Raw genomic sequence first — 22,215 nt, 5'->3', positions numbered from 1 at the left:
GGATAAGATGAGAGGGAGAATTAAATCTCATCTAGGAAAAAAGAAGACAACAGATTTGGGAGTGAGGCAGTTATCTAGTTTATTTTAAAATAGTAATAATATAAAACCACAATATAAAAGAAGAGAATCAGATCACGATGCCTTGAACTAAAACTTAAGATATTAGAAATATTAAGAGCAGTTGGATAGCGAAACATACTATTGAGTCCAAAGTGAGAGAGATCAGACTGGATGGCTCAAGTAATCTCTTCTCTCTCTGATTCTGTTGTAAAAGAACATGCTTATAGCTGTAAGAAACTGCTTATAGATTTTTAAGAATTTATCATTTAGAATAATTAAGGAATATTTTCCCTCCTTTATGTAGAACAAAGGACAACGGTACAGGGCCAGGTTTATTTTTTGCACACACAGACTGGAGTTAGTACGTGGCATGACCCCAGGATACCAAGGTATGTATTCATAGCTATATAGTCAGTTATTTTCATCTTATGGCAGTCAGCTGAATCATTAAGTGCTGATGGTGTGAAGTGGTTCCTACTCTGAGAGACAGCAGAATAAGGAATCATCGGAGATTTCTTTATTGACTTTAATTCAATCCCCTCAGGTTACTTACTTTTGCTTATTAATTAAAAATTAGCTACCTGTGACTTTTAAATCAAGTAAAAACATCATGTAACCCTTACTGAAGTCACATTGATAAAACATGGATTTGACTTGATCCTTTTAATAAAGTTGCAAATTGCTTTGTTGAATCTGACCTAAAATTTTTCTGAGACTGAGAGCCGTTTGAGTGCTCAACTGAGAAAAGCTAAATTCTGCTGGCTTTAAACTACTGATAACTTCTGACTCCTGAATGGTTGGTTGATGTCTTCAATCATAGTATTGCTCACTTTTTGTGCAGCTGAAGCAGAAATATTTTGCCAATTCTGCACTCTAGGGGCTTGAAAAATTACTTTTAAAGAACTATTTAAAATTCTCCATTTCAGGCCAACAATTTGCTGCTGGGAAAATGTGAATCATCCACAAAATTAATTTGGTAAACCCTCTTTAAAGAATTAGCCTGTGCTAATCCAGTCCAGTCTTTTGTGACTATACATCCATAGCTGGCTAGTTTCCCTGAGGGGTTTTGCTTCTCCATAATGTTCCTATAGGCTGTCTGTGCCCCAAAGCCTGGAAAGTGAAACTGTAAAAGTCTGCAACTTTCTACTCACTATGCAGACAATATAACTAACTGGAGTAATGCAAGATACTGGATAGATGAAGCAGAATGCAGAGACAGGCTTTCAAGAACAACAAGTAAACAGGTCACAGCATCTTACTGGCGACAATAACATTTGCCTTATTTTTTAGCAAAGGTTGTTCTGTCTTTCTGTACCTGTTTTGAGACAAGACTTCATAATCTTGTCCTTGCCATTTAGCACAAATGTACACTAAAAATTGGATGTGATCAGATCACTAAACTACAGTTTCAGATGCACAGCTGATCTAAACACATAGCCATAACTGAAATATTTTAGAAAAACCTGACAAAGGCCTATTCCCTGCTTTTTCCTGCACTAAGGAAGCTTAGAGTATATAAAATGTGCTTTCCCCATAGCCTCACAACCCACTGATTTATGTTCATATGTATAGCTAGATTCAAGAATATTCCCATTCAGAATATCTGTCAGGCAGCATCTTGAACCTCAGATAAAATGTGCATCATAGCAGCTATCTAGTGAATTTTTCACTTCCTTATTAATGAGAACAACTTTGCTATCTAAATAATAGTCTTCAATGACTCCATCCCTTTTTTTGCCCCTACTAGTATTTTCCTATATTTAAGATGCTGGAGGCCTCTGCCTTTCAATTATGCATGTGTAGTACATCATGTCAATGGAATTGAAATGTTACCTGTAAGTAAGTGTACAGTCTTCAATAGCACTTGTAAAAAATTACATTTGAGATTACCTAGAATGAAAAGGAAAATGTTGTCGTCAATGCCTCCCTGAATAAATGAGTTGTACTGAAATTATTAATCATATGGTTAGAATCAGAACTTGCTAATTAGAAGTGAGAGATCTTCTTGTCTACTTGTGCCTATTTTTATCGCTAACAGTTTAAAAAAGATAGTGGGAATAGTCAGCCACCTCTGTTTTTAATGGGCTGGGTTTTTGAACACTGCAATATATAGTCTTAGGTTTCTGAATGCTGTAGTTTTTTGGGAAGGGGAGCCTCTTTTAGCGTTTAAAGGAATAGTCGAGTTATCTCAGCTTTTGTACATATCCTGATTTGTCATCTTCCTATGAGAAATCCCCGCATGGTGTTTACGCCATTTGAAAATATTCCCCATTTAATTGCTTAACCAAGTATCCATTTTTAATTCTCAATTATTCTTCAGTTCTAACCCTCTGGCTCCTAATCACTTTTATTGCTGTACTCTGAATTCCTTCCAATTCCTCATTCTTTGTGTTAACAAGATGTTCAGAAATGAATGCAGTTTTCCGCATGCAGTTGCAAATAGGGTCTGTTACCTCACTGCTCTGTTGTGATGTGCCTATACTGTCAACACTGATCCTTTTTTTTGCTGCCATATTGTATTGCAAACTCGTGTCTAATTTGCTTTCTGCTATCGCTCCAAGGTGTGTGTAGTATTCCTAGTGTTCAGATCTGTCCCTCCTATTTGAATATCTGGGTTTCTTGCGTAACAAATAAAACAGAATGGCCCTGTCTTACATGGCAATCTCCCCTCGCCTTCATAAACTCCAAGTTCACTCATCTTATTTTCAGAGTAATTTTTCTTTTAGTTACCAATACTTTCTAATGTTTTTCCTTCTCCTGTCTCTAGAGACCTTAACAGTGTGAATTGCGATGAACTCGGACCTCTGCCACCGGGTTGGGAAGTGAGAAGTACAGTATCTGGAAGAATATATTTTGTAGATCACAATAACAGAACCACACAGTTCACAGACCCACGATTACATCACATCATGAAGTAAGAACTTCATACAGTAGAGAATTCATCTTTTAATTTTAGGCTCCTGTGGTTTGAAGTATCTTTTAAAAATAGCTTAGCTTTTTCTTTGTCCATAATCAGTAAATTTAGATATAATGCTGTAACTCTTTGAGACCAGCATATTTTTTTAAGCCCAACAATAGATACAGTATTTGCTACCTCATTTTGGTGCTACTTGTTTTACTTGCATGGAGCCCAAGTAAAATGCAATGAGAATGTAGTCTTAAGCTGTTTCATGTATAAAGCTCTCATGCAAACAGTTTTGTAATGGAATGTCGTAGCTCTTAAAGTGGTCTCAGTGTTGGAGAAGTCTGTGAAATTTTTCATACTGTCCAATCAGCAGTCAATATAAGCGTTGTACAACAGTGAATAATATTGCAATGAAAAGAGAGGCTCACTAGTTCTTTCACTGTCACGGCCATCACATTATGCCACTTTCCCTACTTCTGTGCTTTTAGAGTAAATGTTCTACATCATTTTTTCCAAAGCCATCAATGCCAACTAAAAGAACCGAGCCAGCCTTTGCCAGTCCCAAATGAGGGGTCATTAGAAGATGGTGAGGAGTTGCCTGCACAAAGATATGAAAGAGACCTAGTACAGAAATTAAAAGTCCTTAGACATGAACTCTCTCTTCAGCAACCACAAGCTGGTCACTGCCGCATTGAAGTATCCAGAGAAGAAATATTTGAGGTATGTAGGTTTGTGCATCACTGGTGAGATGTGAGAGTCAAATGCTGCTGTTAGTTCTTATGTAAAATTGCCCTTTGTTCACAGTGAAACTGATTCATCCTAAGGTAGGCACTGAAGTAGACATGTCTAAGGAGATAAAGCTGCCATAAAACGTAAGCTTGGACTACAAAATTGCAGGATTATTTTTCTGACCTGAAATTTGTAGCTAGAGAAGTGCCGCTGAAGTACCACCTCAGAGCATATTGAATTATCTGTGGTTTTGTTTAACTTTCTGTCTGGGTAACAGACCTATCCTATTAACTTCATGACTCTGAGTTTCACTTTGTGATTAGAGCCCTAGTTTGTTTGGGGTATTTTTCCCCCCCCTTCCCTCAGGAGTGTGGGGAAGGTAGTCATAAGCTGTCATGCAACTCAACACCGACAGAGTTTTTTAACGGTAGTGTAGCATAGTATGAAAACATAAAGGAATAACATTGAGGAAAATGTTAACTGCTGAAGTTCAAATGTTGAATATAAGATTGTGGTGGTTTGAAAATGTTTTCAGAATGTGCCATACAAAGAGAAGTCTTTGCTGGTGTTTCCACACTTGTGCAGCTTGTCAGACAAGTCTCATTGAAACCCTTTTTTCTTTCTGCAGACTTTGCAGCAGACTTGACCCTCTAGCTAAAATTACAAGCAGTCAGGAATTTAATGTGACAGTTTTGTTAGATTTTAACAAGTTAACCTGAATTTTTCTTAGTGAAATCCCTTAGTTGTATTTCCAGTCCATCTCTATCATTGATATTATTGCTTGTGCTTTTCAGTCATGTAAAGATTTACTTTAATTGGGAAGTCTCTTATTATTCTAGGAATGGATAACATTAAGAGCATTTGAACATAGAAAACACATCTGAATTTATAGAACAGGAGTAGGCAACCTATGGCATGCGTGCCGAAGGCAGCACACGAGCTGATTTTCAGTGGCACTTACACTGCCCAGGTCCTGGCCACCAGTCCGGGGGGCTCTGCATTTTAATTTAATTTTAAATGAAGCTTCTTAAACATTTTACAAACTTTATTTACTTTACATACAACAATAGTTGAGTTATATATTATAGACTTATAGAAAGAGACTTTCTTAATATGTTAAAATGTATTACTGGCATGTGAAACCTTAAATTAGAGTGACTAAATGAAGACTCGGCACAGCACTTCTGAAAGGTTGCCGACCCCTGTTTATAGAATCAGACTCCATATATCTTCTCCTATTTAACACTAATATTGGTGAGATGTTATTGGAGTTCACATGGACACTAGCCATGAAATACAGGGAAATCTTCACTCAAATGGCAACCTATATGGTTCTAGTGGTTTATAATAGACTTATAACCATGGAAAGGAAAGAACTGTCATCTTTGTAATATATATAGGAGTCCTACCGTCAGATAATGAAGATGAGGCCAAAAGACTTGAAAAAGAGGCTGATGGTGAAATTTCGAGGAGAAGAAGGCTTGGATTATGGTGGAGTGGCAAGGTGAGACCTGGATTTTTTTTTAGTCCTTTCTGTCTGGAATGTTGTAGTTTAACTGTAAAACAGCCTTTAAAATGCTTAGTGACCTACCCCTGTTGCCACCACTGACACGCTGTGTGAATTCATCTTTACCCTGACAATGCCTCTGCCTCAATGTTTATTCAGGTCTTAATCACTTCCTCTCTAGACAGATGGTGTTCCATATCTTTTTTTATGATTTGCCCAAATCTCTGCATACAACTTCAGAGGATCCAGAATTATGTAGCTAGACTACTCTCTTTCTTTTTCCAGATAATGGAACAGTATAACCCCCATTACTTTCCTCAAGATCCTGTCTATCTCCAAAGTCTATCCAAAAACTGCCTTCACACAAAATTCTGCTTGTAATTTTTCTTGTTTGCTTTATTCTTTTTGGTTTTGCCCCTCCTTTCTCATGTCGCATTAATGCTTAACAATTGGAAGCTGCTTTTTTACTGTTACTGTGCTGTCTGTGACTTCCTTCCAGCACCTCAGTACTTCTGAATCATTTGCCCTTTAAATATTACCTTAAAACCTTGCTTTTTCTTACAGTGAGTCACTTGGTTATACAGTTTGCTTTAGTAAGAAATCCTTTATGCAAAATATTTACTGTTTGTTTTGCTGCTGCCGTCCTTCTTGGCTTCTATTACTGGAAGTGTGGGAGAAAACAGGCTGAATTGCAGATCATTTTGGAGAGAATACTGTCAACATAAAACTGCCACTTAAGTCTGAAAATTTTTCCTACTGTTATTAGTAATAATACCTAAAAATTCTGTAACTGAAGTAGTTTGAAATAAATCTCATTTCAGTTGTGCGTACACTTTTATTCCAAATTGTCAGCTCTGTATGGTTGGCCCACAGCAAGAGAGCTTAGAAAACATATTTTTAAATAGGAAAATATGATTGTAAATATTGGGGCAGATGTGTACTACCAGAAACTACTGAATACTTAAAAATAATAATAATAATAATAATAATAATAATTCAAGTTGATTTGCTTTAATTACATCATTGGCCTAAAACTTAATATTTCCTCGAAACTCATGTTCGTATGTGTTCTCAAATGTATGCATACATCAGTCTGTAAGGCACCAGTGGGTAAAATGTTCAAAAGCACACAAGTGGCTTAGGAGCCTAAAGCTCAAGGAAAATCAGTGGGGCTTAGGCTTCTGCATCATTTAGTCAATTACTTGAACATATGACTAAATCCACAGTAACTGCTCAAAAACTTTAATGCATAATTAAGGTTGCCCAGTGATGCCTCATATCCTTCCAGATAGCTAGCTCTGCACCAAAAGTTACACACATCTGGAAATATTATGAGCGCCTCATGTTAGGAGGGCTCCATTGATTAAATGACCCAGCAATTTGTTTTCCTTTGATTACACTCAGTCCCGTGGCTCAGGTGAAGAGTATGAGTTACGATTACATTACCCTAACTGCTTACTGGTGTCTGTTTGTTTTTTCCCTCTTTTTTTTTTTAATTAATGCTAATTTCCTTGACAATACTTCTAAAGTAAAATCAAAATCTGTATGTGAATGAGCTAGACGTTTCCCGGCTTCCTAGAGAAAGCTTTATAGTCCTCCACCCTAGGCAATATAGATTACCAGATTTCTGATAGAAAATTGAAAATAAATCATTGAAGACTGTTTGTTTGACTGAGTTATAATAAATGTTTGAAATGTCAGTGAAACTTTCACTAAAATCCTGCTTTGTTTGTCAGAGAGTGGTTGTATTTACTGTGCCATGAAATGTTGAACCCCTATTATGGACTCTTCCAGTACTCTACTGACAATATTTACATGCTGCAAATCAATCCAGACTCTTCTATCAATCCTGTAAGTATTAACATTAGAGCAATAATAATATATGTTAAACTTCAATGGGAGCTCAATCACACTTCTACTTCTGTTAGTCATTGTCCAATCTTAATAGGGTAAACAATAAAGCTTTGTGATGGGATGTAAACTAATGTAATAGTGAGTTTTAGACTGATGTACCAGAAGTAGTGTGTGGTTTATGGTATATCAGCATTGCTGTGTGCTGTCATGTGAGATTCTTTGGTACTATTAAACACCTGGTCCTTTGAGACCATATGCATGGGTGCAGCTACTCCACCCCCACCCATTGCTCCTGAATGCACTACCTTGGTGTTGACTGCTGGGGCTGCAAGCAAGGGTTGGACCCTGTCCCCCTCCGGAGACAGCTAGGGTACAATGGTAGGGAACTCATCAGCTGCCTGCTTCTCCATCTTACCAGGGGTGGTGGGGCTCAGGCTTTGGGCTTCAGCCTTGGGGTGGCAGGTTCTGGCTATGGGGCTTTAGTCTCCAGCCCTGGGCTCCGGCTGCATGGCTGTAGGCACCAGGCTCTGGCCGCAGGGCGTTGGTCTCCATCCCTAGACCCTGTCCGCCAGCCTTTCGGTTCCAGCCCCCCGCTGCTTTCCCCAGTCACCCACCCACCGCCATCTCCCCTGGTCCCAGCTGCCTCCCCCAAAAGCCCCTCCCCCATGGCTTAATTTGTCCCCAGGCTTTCCGGTGTTGAGTAAATCTGCTGTGAAAAATGATACTTGTATGTTTGTTAATATCTCTTTTCACAACAGACTTACTAGCTAGCAATAAATAAATTACAATTATCTGGACGTGTATATTTGCTTTTTTTTTTCCTAAAGCTAATTAAGTATTTTAGGAAAAAGTGTGAGAGTGGCCACCAGCAACAGTTGGTGGCCTCACTCTGAGGCCACCGAATAATTTGTCCTGAGAACCCCTGGTCCCTTCTGGCATTATAATCTATGAATCTAGAGTAAACCCTTGCGTATTTTGTGATTTTTAGATGTTGTTGTTGCACTGATGTAGATCCCTAGAGTAGGCATGATTTACACCTCATGCACTTAAATCAGTGACTAAAATCCCAGTGTTGACAAGTTATAGGTGGCACTGTGCAAGAGGATGTATTGGAAGAAATTTGGCCTCAAGTTGAAAAAGCCTACTCCTTTAAAAACTGAGGCAAACCTGCAAGCATACGCAACATGTGGATGATCTAGAACTGAATGAAATGAGCTATTTGCTAATTTCCAACAGAAGAAATTATCAATAAGAGTTAGGGGTAAAGCTGATATTCTACTTGACAAGCATTTGATTTGTTTGGATTTTCTCTGCTGCTTGTATTTCTAAAGGGTTTCTTTGGGTTCATATTCTTGCATTTCATTTTTCGGTGTTGAACCCTTCAGATGGTGCTTGGAGACCTTTCCAAATAAAAGCAGCAAAGAGTCCTGTGACACCTTATAGACTAACAGACATATTGGAGCATGAGCTTTCATGGGTGAATACCCACTTTGTCAGATGCATGTAGTGGAAATTTCCAGAGGCAGGTTTATATATGCATGCAGGAATCAGGCTGGAGATAACGAGGTTAGTTCAATCAGGGAGGATGAGGCCCTCTTCTAGCAGCTGAGGTGTGAACACCAAGGGAGGAGAAACTGCTTTGGTCTGTGTGCTCCCAGCTATCAGAACCAGCAACATGGAGGCAGCACTTCTCTTGCTCGTGCTTTCACTCCAGTGTCAGGAAACAGGCAGAGCTTCTGTGAGATGCTCGTGGACATTTCAGTGGTGTTTTCTGGCCCACCAAAGGCACCTGATAGAGCTCATGATGGAGGCAGAGGAAGAAAACAAGGAGAACACAAACGTGGTAGACTTCAAGAGGCTGATGCTGCACATGACATTCAGTACATCTGCTGATGCCCCCTGTGTAGATAAGCTCTTCTGGAGCAGAACCATAAGCATAGATTGATGGGACCACATCATCATGCAGGCAGGGGATGACCAGCATTGGGTTCAGAATTTTCACATGAAGAAAAGCTACATTTCTGGAGCTTTGTGAGCAGCTTGCCCTACCCGCACCCCACCCCCTGCATCAAGCCACACACATGAGGACAGCCATGCTGATCCAGAAGCAGGTTGCTATAACAGTCTGGAGGCTGGCTACCCCAGACTGCTACGGACTCTTTGCCAACCAGTTTGGTGTTGGAAAAATCAACTGTGAGTAAAGTGATGGCAGAGATTTCTGAGGCAGTCAGGTGTGTGGTTTACTCCAGCATGTTGAACATAATAGATATTTCTGAAATAATTGCTGGCTTTGAGAGAATGGGCTGTTCCTTGGGGTGAGGTTGGGGCATCAAAAAGCTCCTCCAAGTATGGCCCCAGGTTGTGCTGCTCCTGTGGCAAAGCCTCCTCTGGGCTCAGTTTCAGCAGCAATTTCATTTCGCTGGCCTCACTCACTTTTTCTGTTCAGTCTCCATTGCAAACACAGAAGGCTTTCTGATGGTGTGTTTGCAGCTCACTGACCCACCAAGCTTCTGTACTACAGCAAGTGGGAGAGGGGCAGATGCTTCCATTTCCCTGCAGTCAGCTGGTGGTTCTTGGGATAGAGAGGACAAAGGAAGTTGACTCATAGGATTATGGGATACTTTTGGTGGACTTCTAGGACTTCAGTCGAGAGCTGCATCTACCCTGCAAAGCAGAAGGGTTTGAACCCTCCAGTACTGCAGGAACCTAGGACTTTAGGTCTGAGCCAGAGTCTGAGAGTTGTGTGTAGACAGAAGGGAATTTGGGCTCAAACTTGAGTGAGCCCAGGCTTACATAGTTGTATAGACATACCTTGGTGCCCAGCAGATTGTAAATCCTTGGATACTAAGTCATTGCTACTGGCATAAATATAGCCACAAGGTGTCAGCATTGGACTGCTTTTCCAATGATTTATTCTTTTTCTTCTGTATCCCCTGCAGGATCACTTGTCATATTTCCATTTTGTTGGTCGGATAATGGGTTTAGCTGTGTTCCATGGACACTACATCAATGGGGGTTTCACAGTTCCCTTCTACAAACAGTTGCTGGGGAAACCCATTCAGCTATCTGATCTGGAATCTGTTGACCCAGAACTGCACAAGAGTTTAGTTTGGATTTTGTAAGTACTGTTCATTTACCAAGTACTTAACTGTAGAAGACCGAGCACTAGACTTCCGGGGTAATAAGATATCACATTGAAAGAGAACCTTCACAGTGGAGCAGGTTTGCAAAAACACACAATTTCCTGGCCTCTGCTCCCCATCCAAGAATTGAAGGTACTTGGGAAGGAGAGCTCTTACACAAACACCACTCAGCTCTTGCTGGATTCTCAATGAAATCGTAACCTTGTCCTTAGTTGTCTAATGTTTAGTTGCAAATTATTTATATCATAATCTAATTAATTCTGTGTGATTGCTTGGGAAACAACCAGTGGGGGAGCATGCCCTTGGTTGTACTGTTTTAGACATATATAAGAAATTATCTTTTATATTCACATCCTCTTAGATTTAGTCAGATATGTTTGAAATTCCTTCAGAGTTTCATTGGTCATAAGGCCAATAATTATCAATGCAGCTTTTCCTTTTGTGTTCTAATTCATTGTCAATTCACCAGCAGTTCAGAAAGTTACACGATCTCCCTCATATTTTGTGTTGAAATATGGCAACAAATCAGTTAATTTTATTTTAAATTTAACAAATTAACTGTTATTTTCCCTTGTCTCTATCACATTGGCACACCCTGCTAGTAAACAAACACACAGATTGGGCTTCTGAAACCCACAAGGCTATACATGAGAGAGGTAATTTAGGAAACAGTAAATGTAGGGCTTGTGAAAGATGGCAGATAGACCCTTCACTCCACAGATTAACTTCCTTAAGTGTTCAGTAAATAATTGGTCTGTGTGCATCAACAGATTGGAAAAAAAAATGTCAGTTTTATCCTTTTCCTGTTAATTGACAGAGAGAATGACATCACCCCAGTGTTGGACCATACTTTCTGTGTGGAACACAATGCTTTTGGGCGGATTCTGCAGCATGAGCTCAAACCAAATGGCAGAAATGTTCCTGTTACAGAAGAGAACAAGAAAGAATATGTCAGGTACCACGGGAAGACCCAGCTGCCCCAAACATAGCGGGAAGGGGTTGGAGAAGATGAGTTCTTTATACAATTCTTAGGATCTGAAAAGTGAAGTAATGAAGAGTGCGCAGTTAGAGGGAGATCTGAAAATTGTTTTTAGTGAACAAGTGTGTGTTGTTTAGGACTTGGAGGAAAAGAGATTCTCAGAGAAAAAGTACATTGGGAAATCCTTTGCTTTCCTGAAAGTTCCCATTTCCAGCCCATCACAACCACTTATGTCCATTAGAATGACTCTTCCTTTGTCTAGGGAGGAATGAAGACCTTTCTCTGAGCAAGTAAACAGTGTTCCCTCAATCAGTCAGAGCAAATTATTAGAAAATAATTCCTTGGCACTTCACTCCAATGGCTTTGCAGGGGCTTAAGGACCAAGTTCTGTTCTGAGTTGTGGTTCTCTGCATGGCAGCAGTTTCTGCTGGCACTAAATAAATCTATTCTAAAGAATAAATAAGTCTAAGTATCTTAGATTTGGGGACATTTTTGCTGCAGGATTTATAAGGTATATAGATTTATGGATTTTAAGGCTAGGAGGGGACTAATATGACTCTCTAGCCAGTGGTTCTAAACCTTTTCCATACCAGACCCACCTTCTGTTTAGCAATATGGGAAGGGCAGGGTGATCATGACCCCCTGATTTAGAACCCATCATCTAGTCTGATCTGTAGCATTGCACAGTACATAGAATTTTATTCAGTAATTCCTGGATGATGTCCAGTAACTTGTGTTTGAGCTAGATCATCTCTCTTAAGGAAAAAATCCAAAGAGAATTCAAGATCACACCTATATCAAATGTAGAGAGCAGGTTCATATTTCTCCCTTAGTTGTTTATTATCATACATATTAATTCATTGCTGCTTTCACTTGACTTCCGTCTTCTTATGATGACATTGAAAAACATGACTAAAATCCTTTTGGGATTAGACTTCTGAGCTGGCTTTTAGCGAACATGCCTAAAAGTGGTGAAAAGTATTTGAAGGGAGACTGATGGTTGAGGGCAGAACTTTGATTTCTTTTTCAGAAAATCTGCAACACTCGAATATAGAATAATACTTGTCTTGATGCATTTCAAACATTAATTTACTGCTTACCCTTACCTGGGAAAAACAAATGCTCTGAACTGATGGGAAATGTAATGAATGATACAAACAAGATCCAGTGACCTATTCTCAGGAGCTAGTTACTAATGACTTTTCTGTCCTGATTTTGTATGAATTCATCTTTATATACCTTCCTGGCATACCAATGTTTGTATACGTGCCATAAGAGCTAGGAGAAATAAACTGAGCTTTATAAAAGTTAGTTCTTTTTTTCTTCGTGTTGATATGGAACTGGCAATAACAGAAGGAAAATGGACAAAAAAAGTTTTCCATAAACAGTCTGTCTATTGAGACCATAATAGATCTTTGACCAAACTTTCCCACTCTGATATAAAAAAGCCTAGTTCTATCTAGCATATTGCTCCTAACTTTCCGTTTTGGGCTTTTTCCTCCCCAGGTTGTATGTAAACTGGCGATTTATGAGAGGAATTGAGGCACAGTTTCTGGCTCTCCAAAAAGGCTTTAATGAACTTATTCCTCAACACTTACTAAAGCCTTTTGACCAGAAGGAGCTTGAGGTACACGTGTTTATTCATTCGGAATGACTTTATTTTGTGATCAGGATGACCCATGAGCAAATGTTTAGAGTATTAATGTAAAAATAGTTTTGCCCTTTTCCATTATAATGAACAGTACCAGAAAGCTGTGTCATTTTAATCACAGTTGCTAGTTTGTTCTGGCTTTTTTGTGCGTGTAAGATACTAGCATTACTGCTTGAGCTGTCTAAAATGGGAGATGGTAAAAATACATGTTGTCTAAACAAGGGCTAATGCTGGACGTCGACAGTTTTGCTTTTTAACAATAAAACTGATTCTATATTGCAGATCGCACAAAGAGTGACAGATCCTAGCTTGTTAGTCTCCTCAGAATAGCTTATCTTCTGTAATAGTTTACAATCCAGGTCATTTATTGATACTATATAGAGCAAAGATTAGAGCACTTTAAAATGAAAGCAGAAAACTGAAGAATAGAATATACAGAAAAGACCTGGGCCTGTAACTTTAAACCTGAATTTCAAAGTGCAGCCACTTAAAATGGTATTTTTTTCTTTGTATCACATTTATCTATTTCTGTTTTCTGTTCCTTCAGTGCAAATGGTTTGCTCCATTAATAGTAAAGTAGATGTTCTCAGCTTGTAGCTTGTGGACCATTGGTGGTCCTGGAAGCACTTGCTAGCAATTTGTGGCATGCCAACTAGTCACATAAGGCTATTCCTTGTTTCACTCTTCTAAATTGCCTTGAAAGGCAAATAAAAAATGCATTAAAAACTTTGTGATATTTTTCATGTAAACAAATGTTGCCATTGCCACAGTGTTAAATGAATGTGATTGAGAGGGAAGAGGTTCTACATATCATGGCACAAGACAGATCCATGAGACAATACTCTTTTAAAATGTGGTTCATCAGCTGAAACAGTTTGAGTACCTTTGGAATATACTATATCAGGGATCTGCAATCTTTAGCACGCAGCATGTCACGGAAATCTGCTGGCAGGCTGGGGCGATTTGTTTACTTGCAGTGTCGGCAGGTTCGGTCGATCGCAGCTGCCACTGGCCATGGTTCGCTGTTCCAGGCCAATGGGGGCTGCGGGAAGCGGTGTGGGCCATGGGATGTACTGGTCACTGCTTCCCGTAGCCCCCTTTGGCCTGGAATGGCAAACTGTGGCCAGTGGGAGCTGCAATCGGCCAAACCTGCCGACGCTGCAGGTAAACAAACCATCCTCCTGGCCTGCTAGTGGCTTTCCTTGATGAGCTGTGTGCCAAAGATTGCCGATCCCTGGACTATATCATTCATTTTAAGCAGTTGGATCTTGTGTCCCCACTTCCCTATCACCATTCCAGCTGGTTGGGACCTTGGCCTATCATGACTTCTTCCCACTACTCAGCATTTTCACTTATGGAAGAGATCTGAGGAGTTTGTTTTGTAGTCTATATTAGAGATGATAAACAGAATATTGTATAGATATGTATGCCATGGCACAGTTGGCAGTGATCTAGTAAGATCTCACAAATTAAGCAGAGTTTGGCTGTAGTCATTAGTGGGATGGAAGACCTCCAGATAAAGTGCAGTGCTGTGAAAAGTGGTTTGTATGATTCAGTCGGTGACACTTTTGTCTAAGTCTAAAGCTCTGGTATAGTGTAAGGAATCACAGTATGCTTTTCAGGTTCCATGTTAAAAAAACAAACAAACAAAACTAGTGATAATTCAAGTAGAGGTTGGCTTTTGTTTCTTCTGCAAACCCAGTTTAGGTAATTGCATTCGCCTACCTAAAATCCGCTTGCCGTTTCAATTGGAGAGAGTATTCACTTCCTGTCCTGAGCTGTTTAGTAGCATTACTATACTGTGCACCAGAAAAAAAAATTTTCATTGTGGGTAAAATGATTTGTGTATGTGCAGTATATTAGTTTGTAAAGCATGTTGGGGTAATAAATATTAATATAAGATGTCATTTCAGTGCTTGTTGCTTTAAAGTGTTTTTAAAATTATTTAACAGCTAATAATAGGAGGCCTGGATAAGATAGACCTGAATGACTGGAAGTCAAACACACGTCTAAAGCACTGCATGGCAGACAGCAATATCGTAAAGTGGTTCTGGCAAGCCGTGGAAACGTTTGATGAGGAAAGAAGGGCGAGGCTGTTACAGTTTGTGACTGGGTCCACACGTGTCCCTCTTCAAGGTTTCAAGGCTTTGCAAGGTGACTGATACGGAGTCTGAGTTAATGCATAGTCAGAGAAGGCAGTAAAAGTTGTTCCATATTCACTGCACTATAATAGTAGCATGTCAATATGTGCACTAGAATTTAGTAATCTAATTACTGAAACCCTGCCCTTAAATTGAAGTTCTCGTTTGTCAACACCTCTGCCAGTAATGAACATGTTAGCAGTTGCCAGCAATGAGATGCATTGACAAGTCTATATTCTTGTTATCAGGTAGCAGTTCAGTTGGTGTCACCACTAGAATGTGTCAGGCTCCTGAGAAGACTATTGTCTAGATGGGTGTAGTTAAAATCATTGTATATACAACCACTGTATATTTAAGTGCATGAAATTTACAAATATAATTGGGTTCCTGATGCACATGAACTGCTTAGACTGTTTCTTAAATGAAGATTTTATACCCTGACTCAATACATTTTGCTATATGTATTTTTTTATTAGACTTTGAATGTATTTCCAGAAATTGCCTCTTTCTGGCAACAGAATTTCAGTGTCTTAAGCACATTGTGAATGGACCTATTACAGATACATGTTGGCTGAGAATAGATGGAGCCTTGCAGCCATAGTATGTGTGTGCATCTCCCAACTGCTGCTTGTCTTAACACCTCTCCTATTTTGAGAACAGGGAAGCTCTTATTTAAGTAAAAACCCATGTTTTCTGAGAGCCATGTTGGGTGATATCTTTGTTCTGAACAACTCCAGCTACCTCCGCAAAACCCCTGGGCCAACTCTGCACTGCTGGTGTGCACAGTTAACCTCTGATACTTTCCTGGTTTAAATTGGAATTAATCCTCCTTCCCACCCCCTCCCTCCGTATTTGGCAGATTCATTATGTATTATAACTGTTGCTGAAGTACATTAACTAGAATGTCTGTCTGTAAGGTTCTACAGGCGCTGCAGGACCCAGGCTGTTTACCATCCATTTGATAGATGCAAATACAGACAACCTTCCAAAAGCCCACACTTGGTAAGATGAAGATATTATTAAAATCTGCTGCCTCTTGCGTTAGTGCAGAGTATATTCATTTATCTCCATTTGTCCAGTCAAGCCTTCACAGATAAAAGGATACACATTACAAGAAATAATCTTCAAAGGCAATGATTCAATACTTCCATATATTCCTTGTGCAGCAGTACAATAATAGTGTTCTTGCAGTGCATTTAGCTATAAAATTAGAAAAAGGCACTCCTAATACGTTATATACAGAACTGAGCTTCAAGAGAATCTGAGATTAGCTTTTGCATAGACCTATTCACATGCTCATGTACAGGAAGCCATTTTAATAGATACCCTAAATATTTTGGCATTCAGAACCAAAATGTAGGAAAACTCTTATTTTGAAGCAACACTTTCAGTAAATTAAACACTTAACTGCATCCCAAATATGCCTCATACTTGGGGCAAAGCGCACACCCAGTGCTGCCATGCATATTAGGCACACTACTGTCTGATGTTCCATTGGACCATCAGCCCTCAGAAAGCAGTAGCATTGTCCGATACAGGAAACGTTTTGAATTCAGTAACTTCTTCCCCTATTATATATTAATAGGTGAGGAAAAAGTTAGAGTTACAGTGACTAAAACAATGCTTCAAAATGCTTTGGACGCTAGCCAGTGTTACTGTAGCCTGATGTCTTTTACATGTTGCAAGTGTTTTCAGTTCAAATATTGCATGGGAATGTTTGTATTTTTATTGAAAGCTTTTTACTTTATTCCACCATTAGAATTATACATTATTATTAAGCGAAAAAAATTATCAAACATTTCACATGTGAATGCTAAATTTTTATTTTAAAAAGTGTAGCCATATTAGAGGCAATATTTATTTTTTTTTAAACTAGGTAAAGGGTAACATGAAACAGTGAAGTTAAACTTGCTCAAATGCTAACAAAATTCCTTTCCCCTAGTTCACAGCTCTCCTGTGCAGGTTCATGAACTATAGGAAAAGGTGCTAAATTAATCCTAATCTTGTTCAATTTGATCACTGAAACAGCTAATAATTTTCACTTCTACCACGGTTCATTTTATAGAGTACACCTTTAAACATGGGGGTTTGCAAGTGAAATGTTTTGGGTCATATACAGCAATGTTCATACTGTTGTTTTCATCTTGTTTAGCTTTAACCGGATTGACATTCCGCCTTATGAGTCATATGAGAAGCTTTATGAGAAGCTATTGACAGCCGTGGAAGAGACATGTGGATTTGCTGTGGAGTGAAGAGGCAACCAAAGGAAACAGACACTAGCTCATGGACCACCAGATCAAAAGCTAGAAGAAGCTTGCTGTGAACTTCCTGCTAAGCTGTCTTAAGCATTGGAACACTAGACAACTTAGAGAGATGGGGTTGTTTCCCCTCCTTTGTTGGTGGGGGGAGGGGGCTTTTGGTGGTGGTTCCCAGCCATTTTCTCCCCTTTGTTACAATAATCCCCACCCTCTTCTTCCATCCCCATAAAATGAAATGCAGCCAAGTTCAGCATTTGGCTTTGATTACACCAGATATTCTGCTAGACTTGTAACACATATTGTGATAGGGTCAATGACCTGTGGTCTTTTTATAGGAGTATCAATCTGTAGTTGAGTATCTGAGCTTGGTTTGCTGAGGACTGGCAATTGGTAGGAGTACCTGGCTATTTTGTCTTAAAGCAAGCTTGAGCCTCTTCTAGAGTCCAACAGCTATTGAATATCTGACTGGCACTGGAATTCAGAATTGCACGTTTTAAACACCAGTTAAACACAACAAATTTCTAGCAGAAAATAAAACTCCGTATGCACATGTAACTGAAGGTCTGCCTTAGCAGGAAGCTCTCAGTAAAAGTAGTGGCTCATGTCTAGAAAAATGAAGGATTCCAGGGCAGCTTCATTGGTGTATATTATTTCTTTTTGGATGTCCTGGTTGAAATTTAATTGTCTTGCACATGGGAAAAGTATTTCTCCTGCAGATTCACTTACCATAGTCTGTCCAAATTTAAGTACTTTGCAAAGAAGCTTGGTAAAGAAAAAGCAAACAGACAAAATTTTCAAATCAGATAAATCCAAAAAGCTGTGATTTCTTGCCACTGTTTTATCTGAGAGACACTTGTGAGTTGAAATTCTAAAAGATTTTATGAGGAAATTGCTAAAAGCTAAGCTAATGGAACAAAGTTCTGTTCTTAAGTCATAGGCCTTGTGAAAGGTGTTTTTGAGGGAAAGGTAAAAGAATAACGATATAGTGAATAAAGTCTAAACTTTACGTAAAGCTGTTGGAAGGTTTTATCTTTTAAGTTCTGTAGAGATGGAAATTACTCCAGAGTGCCACATATGGCATTTTTTTTCAACTATCTGAAACTAATGTTAAAGGTTGGTACTCTAACTCATTTGCTAAAATGGATTCCCAGTGCAAGGGGAAACAGCAAATCAAATACCTGGGTCAAATAACATTTCTTCCAATTTGCACACTAAGATAAGACAGTGTTTTAACAAAATAACATGACTTCATAAAGAGCAAGTTAACCATCAAACATGTCTAAACATAAGTAAAGCAGGCTTGCTTTGTATAGGATTTTCTTTGGCAAGCCTGATTTTTAGAGATTCATTACTGAAACATTTAACAGATGTTATGTTTATGGAATAGTGCATTGGAATTCAGCTGTGGGTCAGAGATTGTTCTTCAGAAATGTCTACTGGAATATTTCTATTTTGTCTTTTTTAATTGAATTTGATAATAGCTTTAAACTGTGATAGGACAAAAAGTTATATACTTGTCAAAAATCCTGGACCCTTCCCCCTTGGTTTTATTTTCCATTGACCATAATTCTTGTGGTTTGATGTTGGGAGTGTCAGAATTGCATTCCAAGTATGAAATTGTATAATTTTGTGAGATTTGCACAGTTTGGCTAGAGAAGCTCACGTGACAGGATTTTGTAAGAGAGACATGTTCAGACAGTTAGTTATACGTAGGATCTTTAGAATCTAGTGGCACTTAAGGGCCAGTTTCTGCATTATGGGTTATTGGGCATGGAAGGAGAAATTGTGTGACACTTGCAGTAGAGGGGAAAATGAAACTTTCTGCAGCCGCACATCTGTGCAGTCTTGCATTGGGTAACGTAATTCCACTAGTCCTGGCTTGTTGAAAATGGCTATGAAATCAGTCACTGCCAATGGAATGTAGTTAACCTTTCAGAGCATTTGTATGTGCAATATGCCATAGGCAGGTAGGAAAAATCCAAAACAGGTTGTTGCCCAAAAATATTATATGCGGTCTCGTTGTAGTTTTTTCACTGAAAGGGCTAAGAATAAATAAATAAAACCCACCAGCTTCACACACAACACAAGCTCTCTAAAACCAAACAAGGAGGATAGAGGGGGCTCAGTCCGGAGAACTGCAAGTTAGCATTTGATAATACATCTCTTCTAGATCAACACTTCGTTGGTTGCACAAAATAGGCAAGGATTTCTGTTTTGTAAAATCTGTTTTTGTATATTTAAAAGCCTTGCTAAAGTTCCTTTTCCATGCTGGCAGCAGTGGGGAGAGGGAACTGTCCTCTAAATTACTTAAGGGATAAATCTTTGAAACAGCTTGCCCACCACTCCCATTTTATGTTGTTTTTTCAATTTTGTGCCACTGCCGTAATGATGGAGCATTAATTTTATATCATTGTGTACATTAATGTGTGAGACAGGCCTTAAAACTGTCTGGATGGAGAAAATAATCAAGCTAGGCAAGTGTGGGTTTAAAACAATGCTTGGTTCTCACTATTCTAGTTTCACATCTGGGTTCATGGCCAAGAAATTGTGAAAGACGAGCAGAAAGTTGAGAGGGGATGGTGCTGGAGGGAATGCATTCATTTAATTGACTCAGGTTTTTACTGAGTCTGTTCTTGTCACCTCAGACACCCAGAATTTTAAAGCATGTTCTTTCCCTTGTGGTCTGCCAGCATGAAGAAGATGGAACGTGTTCTCTGCAACAACTTCCAGTATTTGAACTGGTTGGTGGTTTACAGACTTGCCCAAAGAATAACGCAGAATAGTTTACCGTTCACATTTCACCATCACCCATCTGCCTTGTACACAAATAATTTTTGGAGCAGACGTGAGGAAAGTGCAAGTTACAGCTTCTGAATTCTTTCTTGTACCTATTCCAAAAACAAATTTAGAAACTGCTCCAGTGGTACAGATGTTCAGTACTTGCCCTGATTATCAGCCAATCCTATACACTCAGGGATGTAGGAGACCACCATTCTGCTTGTGTTTTAAATCGGGAAGAAATGAGACTGCTTTATGAATGTTAGTTAACTTGGGCATTGTGTTTGACAGAGCCCTGCTTTAAAAGGCTGCTTGTTGGTTGAGATGGTGAAATCAAAGCTTACTCAGCTGTACATTTTTAGTTCAAGTCAAGGAAGGTGGTTTTGAAATCTAGCAGATTTCATACAAGTAATGCCCCCGCCACCACACACTCTGCACCCAGTGCCCAGGATCAGTGCTGTGTAGCACAGCAGGCTCCCAGAAACACAGTATATGTGATTCTGTTTTTAATTTGTTAATTTTTGTTCCTTGACCACTTTATAATGTATTTTTAATTTATTATTTTGTAATGTCTTGTTTAAGTATTGCTGCTATCCTTGTTATTCTTCCCACTGTTTTTATTGCAGATTTATTTTGTGAAAGTTGTACACTAAAGTTTCATTTTATGTCTGAATCAAAGTATTTAAAGAAATACTAGTTCTATTTAATGTGGTTATGGAACCAGCTGGAATAAACAGTGATTGTATAGTAGGCTGGACCCAGGAGGTCATGTTCATTTTTGTTACATATGCAATAAACTCACAACTTTAAACTCTTGGTATCTACCATTGTGTTTATCAAACTGTGGATAAGGCAGTGATGACTGTGACAAAGGGAGTGATATCAGTCAGCCCATATTTGGGAAATGGTAAAACAGTAGGAAAGGCAACAAAGAAATGGATTGAAATGCCACTGAACTGAGTATTTAGCAGAGCTTACAGTAGAACCTAAGACATGTTGGACAGTCTGCATCTATAATGGTTTTTACAAAAGTTTTCTAGCATTAGTTGAGCACTAATGCAGCACTGGCAGTGATGGAAGCTCTAGTGCTGACCAGACACTTTTACCACAGCATTGTCTAATTCTCTTCTGGGCACTCTTACTAGACCAGCGGTGAGGAGAATTCTGATAAAATTTCAATGCAGACAAGCTGTGAAAGGTAGCATAGAACTCCATTAGTTGTTCAGATGAACAACCAGATCCATGGGTTGTTCAGATGAAAATCATCTTCCCTAGGTAGCATTCATTATCTTTTAGGGCGTACAGTTTGTTGAGACATTTTTACCAGCCCTAATTTGCTTCTCTCCTTCCTCTGGCTTGTCATGATTTTTTTGCTGCTCGTTCTGCAGCTTCCTTTCTTTCTGCAAAATCTCTACCCTCAGGAAAAACTGATTCCATTTTAATGGTACTTGGGTAAAAGTAACTGACAAGTGTGGTCTCATTACTAATGTTTTTGCTTTGGCAGTGAGAAACTTATTTGACAGAAGTGATGTAGAGTACTGCTTGGCTGTATTTCCAAGGTGGATATGGGAGTTCTGGGCTTGATACAGAGGCATGTGTTGTGGCATAGCCTTTCCTGTCTAAAGCTTTTCTTGCTGTGGTTTGTTTGATCTTCATGCCTATTGTTATAAAACTGGGATCATTCATCTGTTTTTGCTGTTTGTTGTTGAGTCAGTTTCATGGTATAAGAAGTGAATATACATGTAATGAGTGAATGATTGTTTCCTTAATCCAAGATTTTCCTTTTTCAGCCAGCTAGTAGGGATTTAACCACTTTTGCTGATGGTTTGGAACAGAAACAGCCATCAATTCTTCACTGACAAGCATTTGGGCTACCTTGTGTTTTCTTTATTAAATACTTTGGGGGAAAAAATTCCTGGTCTCCATGGACTTCTTTCGGTGTGCAAACCCATAGAGTATTTTGGAATTCTTTTTTTTCCCCTCCTGGCACTATAAATAGGTGGCTGCCTACATCCGTTAATTGATACGTTTTTGAAATGAGTGTCTTGGATTTTTTGCTTTAAAGCAACTGAGATGACAGGACTATATCATACTCTATGAACTTTTGATAGAGACAGAAAAATGTTAAGTTTCTGCTAAAGGAAAATATAGGGATAGTTCAGCTGACAAATAACTCACCCTCTTATAAACAGACATGCAGGAGGTCCAGA

The 22,215-nt window shown here is 39.0% G+C and overlaps 1 protein-coding gene across 2 annotated transcripts in view; it reads left to right on the top strand.

Moving 5' to 3' along the window:
- The window catches only part of SMURF1 (SMAD specific E3 ubiquitin protein ligase 1), a 60,738-nt gene extending 39,919 nt beyond the window's left edge, over positions 1-20,819 (top strand). The window contains exons 8-18 of one of the 2 annotated variants that reach the window (XM_030577558.1): positions 365-449; positions 2,828-2,974; positions 3,484-3,685; positions 5,095-5,198; positions 6,938-7,052; positions 9,995-10,173; positions 11,016-11,153; positions 12,684-12,804; positions 14,781-14,982; positions 15,896-15,971; positions 17,122-20,819. In XM_030577558.1, the coding sequence (XP_030433418.1) occupies positions 365-449; positions 2,828-2,974; positions 3,484-3,685; positions 5,095-5,198; positions 6,938-7,052; positions 9,995-10,173; positions 11,016-11,153; positions 12,684-12,804; positions 14,781-14,982; positions 15,896-15,971; positions 17,122-17,221 (1,469 nt within the window). In that variant the 3' untranslated portion in view covers positions 17,222-20,819. Of the gene's footprint in view, positions 1-364; positions 450-2,827; positions 2,975-3,483; positions 3,686-5,094; positions 5,199-6,937; positions 7,053-9,994; positions 10,174-11,015; positions 11,154-12,683; positions 12,805-14,780; positions 14,983-15,886; positions 15,972-17,121 lie in introns of both variants that reach the window. The other variant, XM_030577557.1, reaches the window with a different exon arrangement.
- Positions 20,820-22,215: the final 1,396 nt, after the last annotated feature.

This window comes from Gopherus evgoodei, chromosome 10 (assembly GCF_007399415.2).
Source record: "Gopherus evgoodei ecotype Sinaloan lineage chromosome 10, rGopEvg1_v1.p, whole genome shotgun sequence".
In the NCBI taxonomy this organism is placed as follows: Eukaryota; Metazoa; Chordata; order Testudines; family Testudinidae; genus Gopherus; species Gopherus evgoodei.
This window is presented reverse-complemented; position numbering and strand designations above follow the sequence as displayed.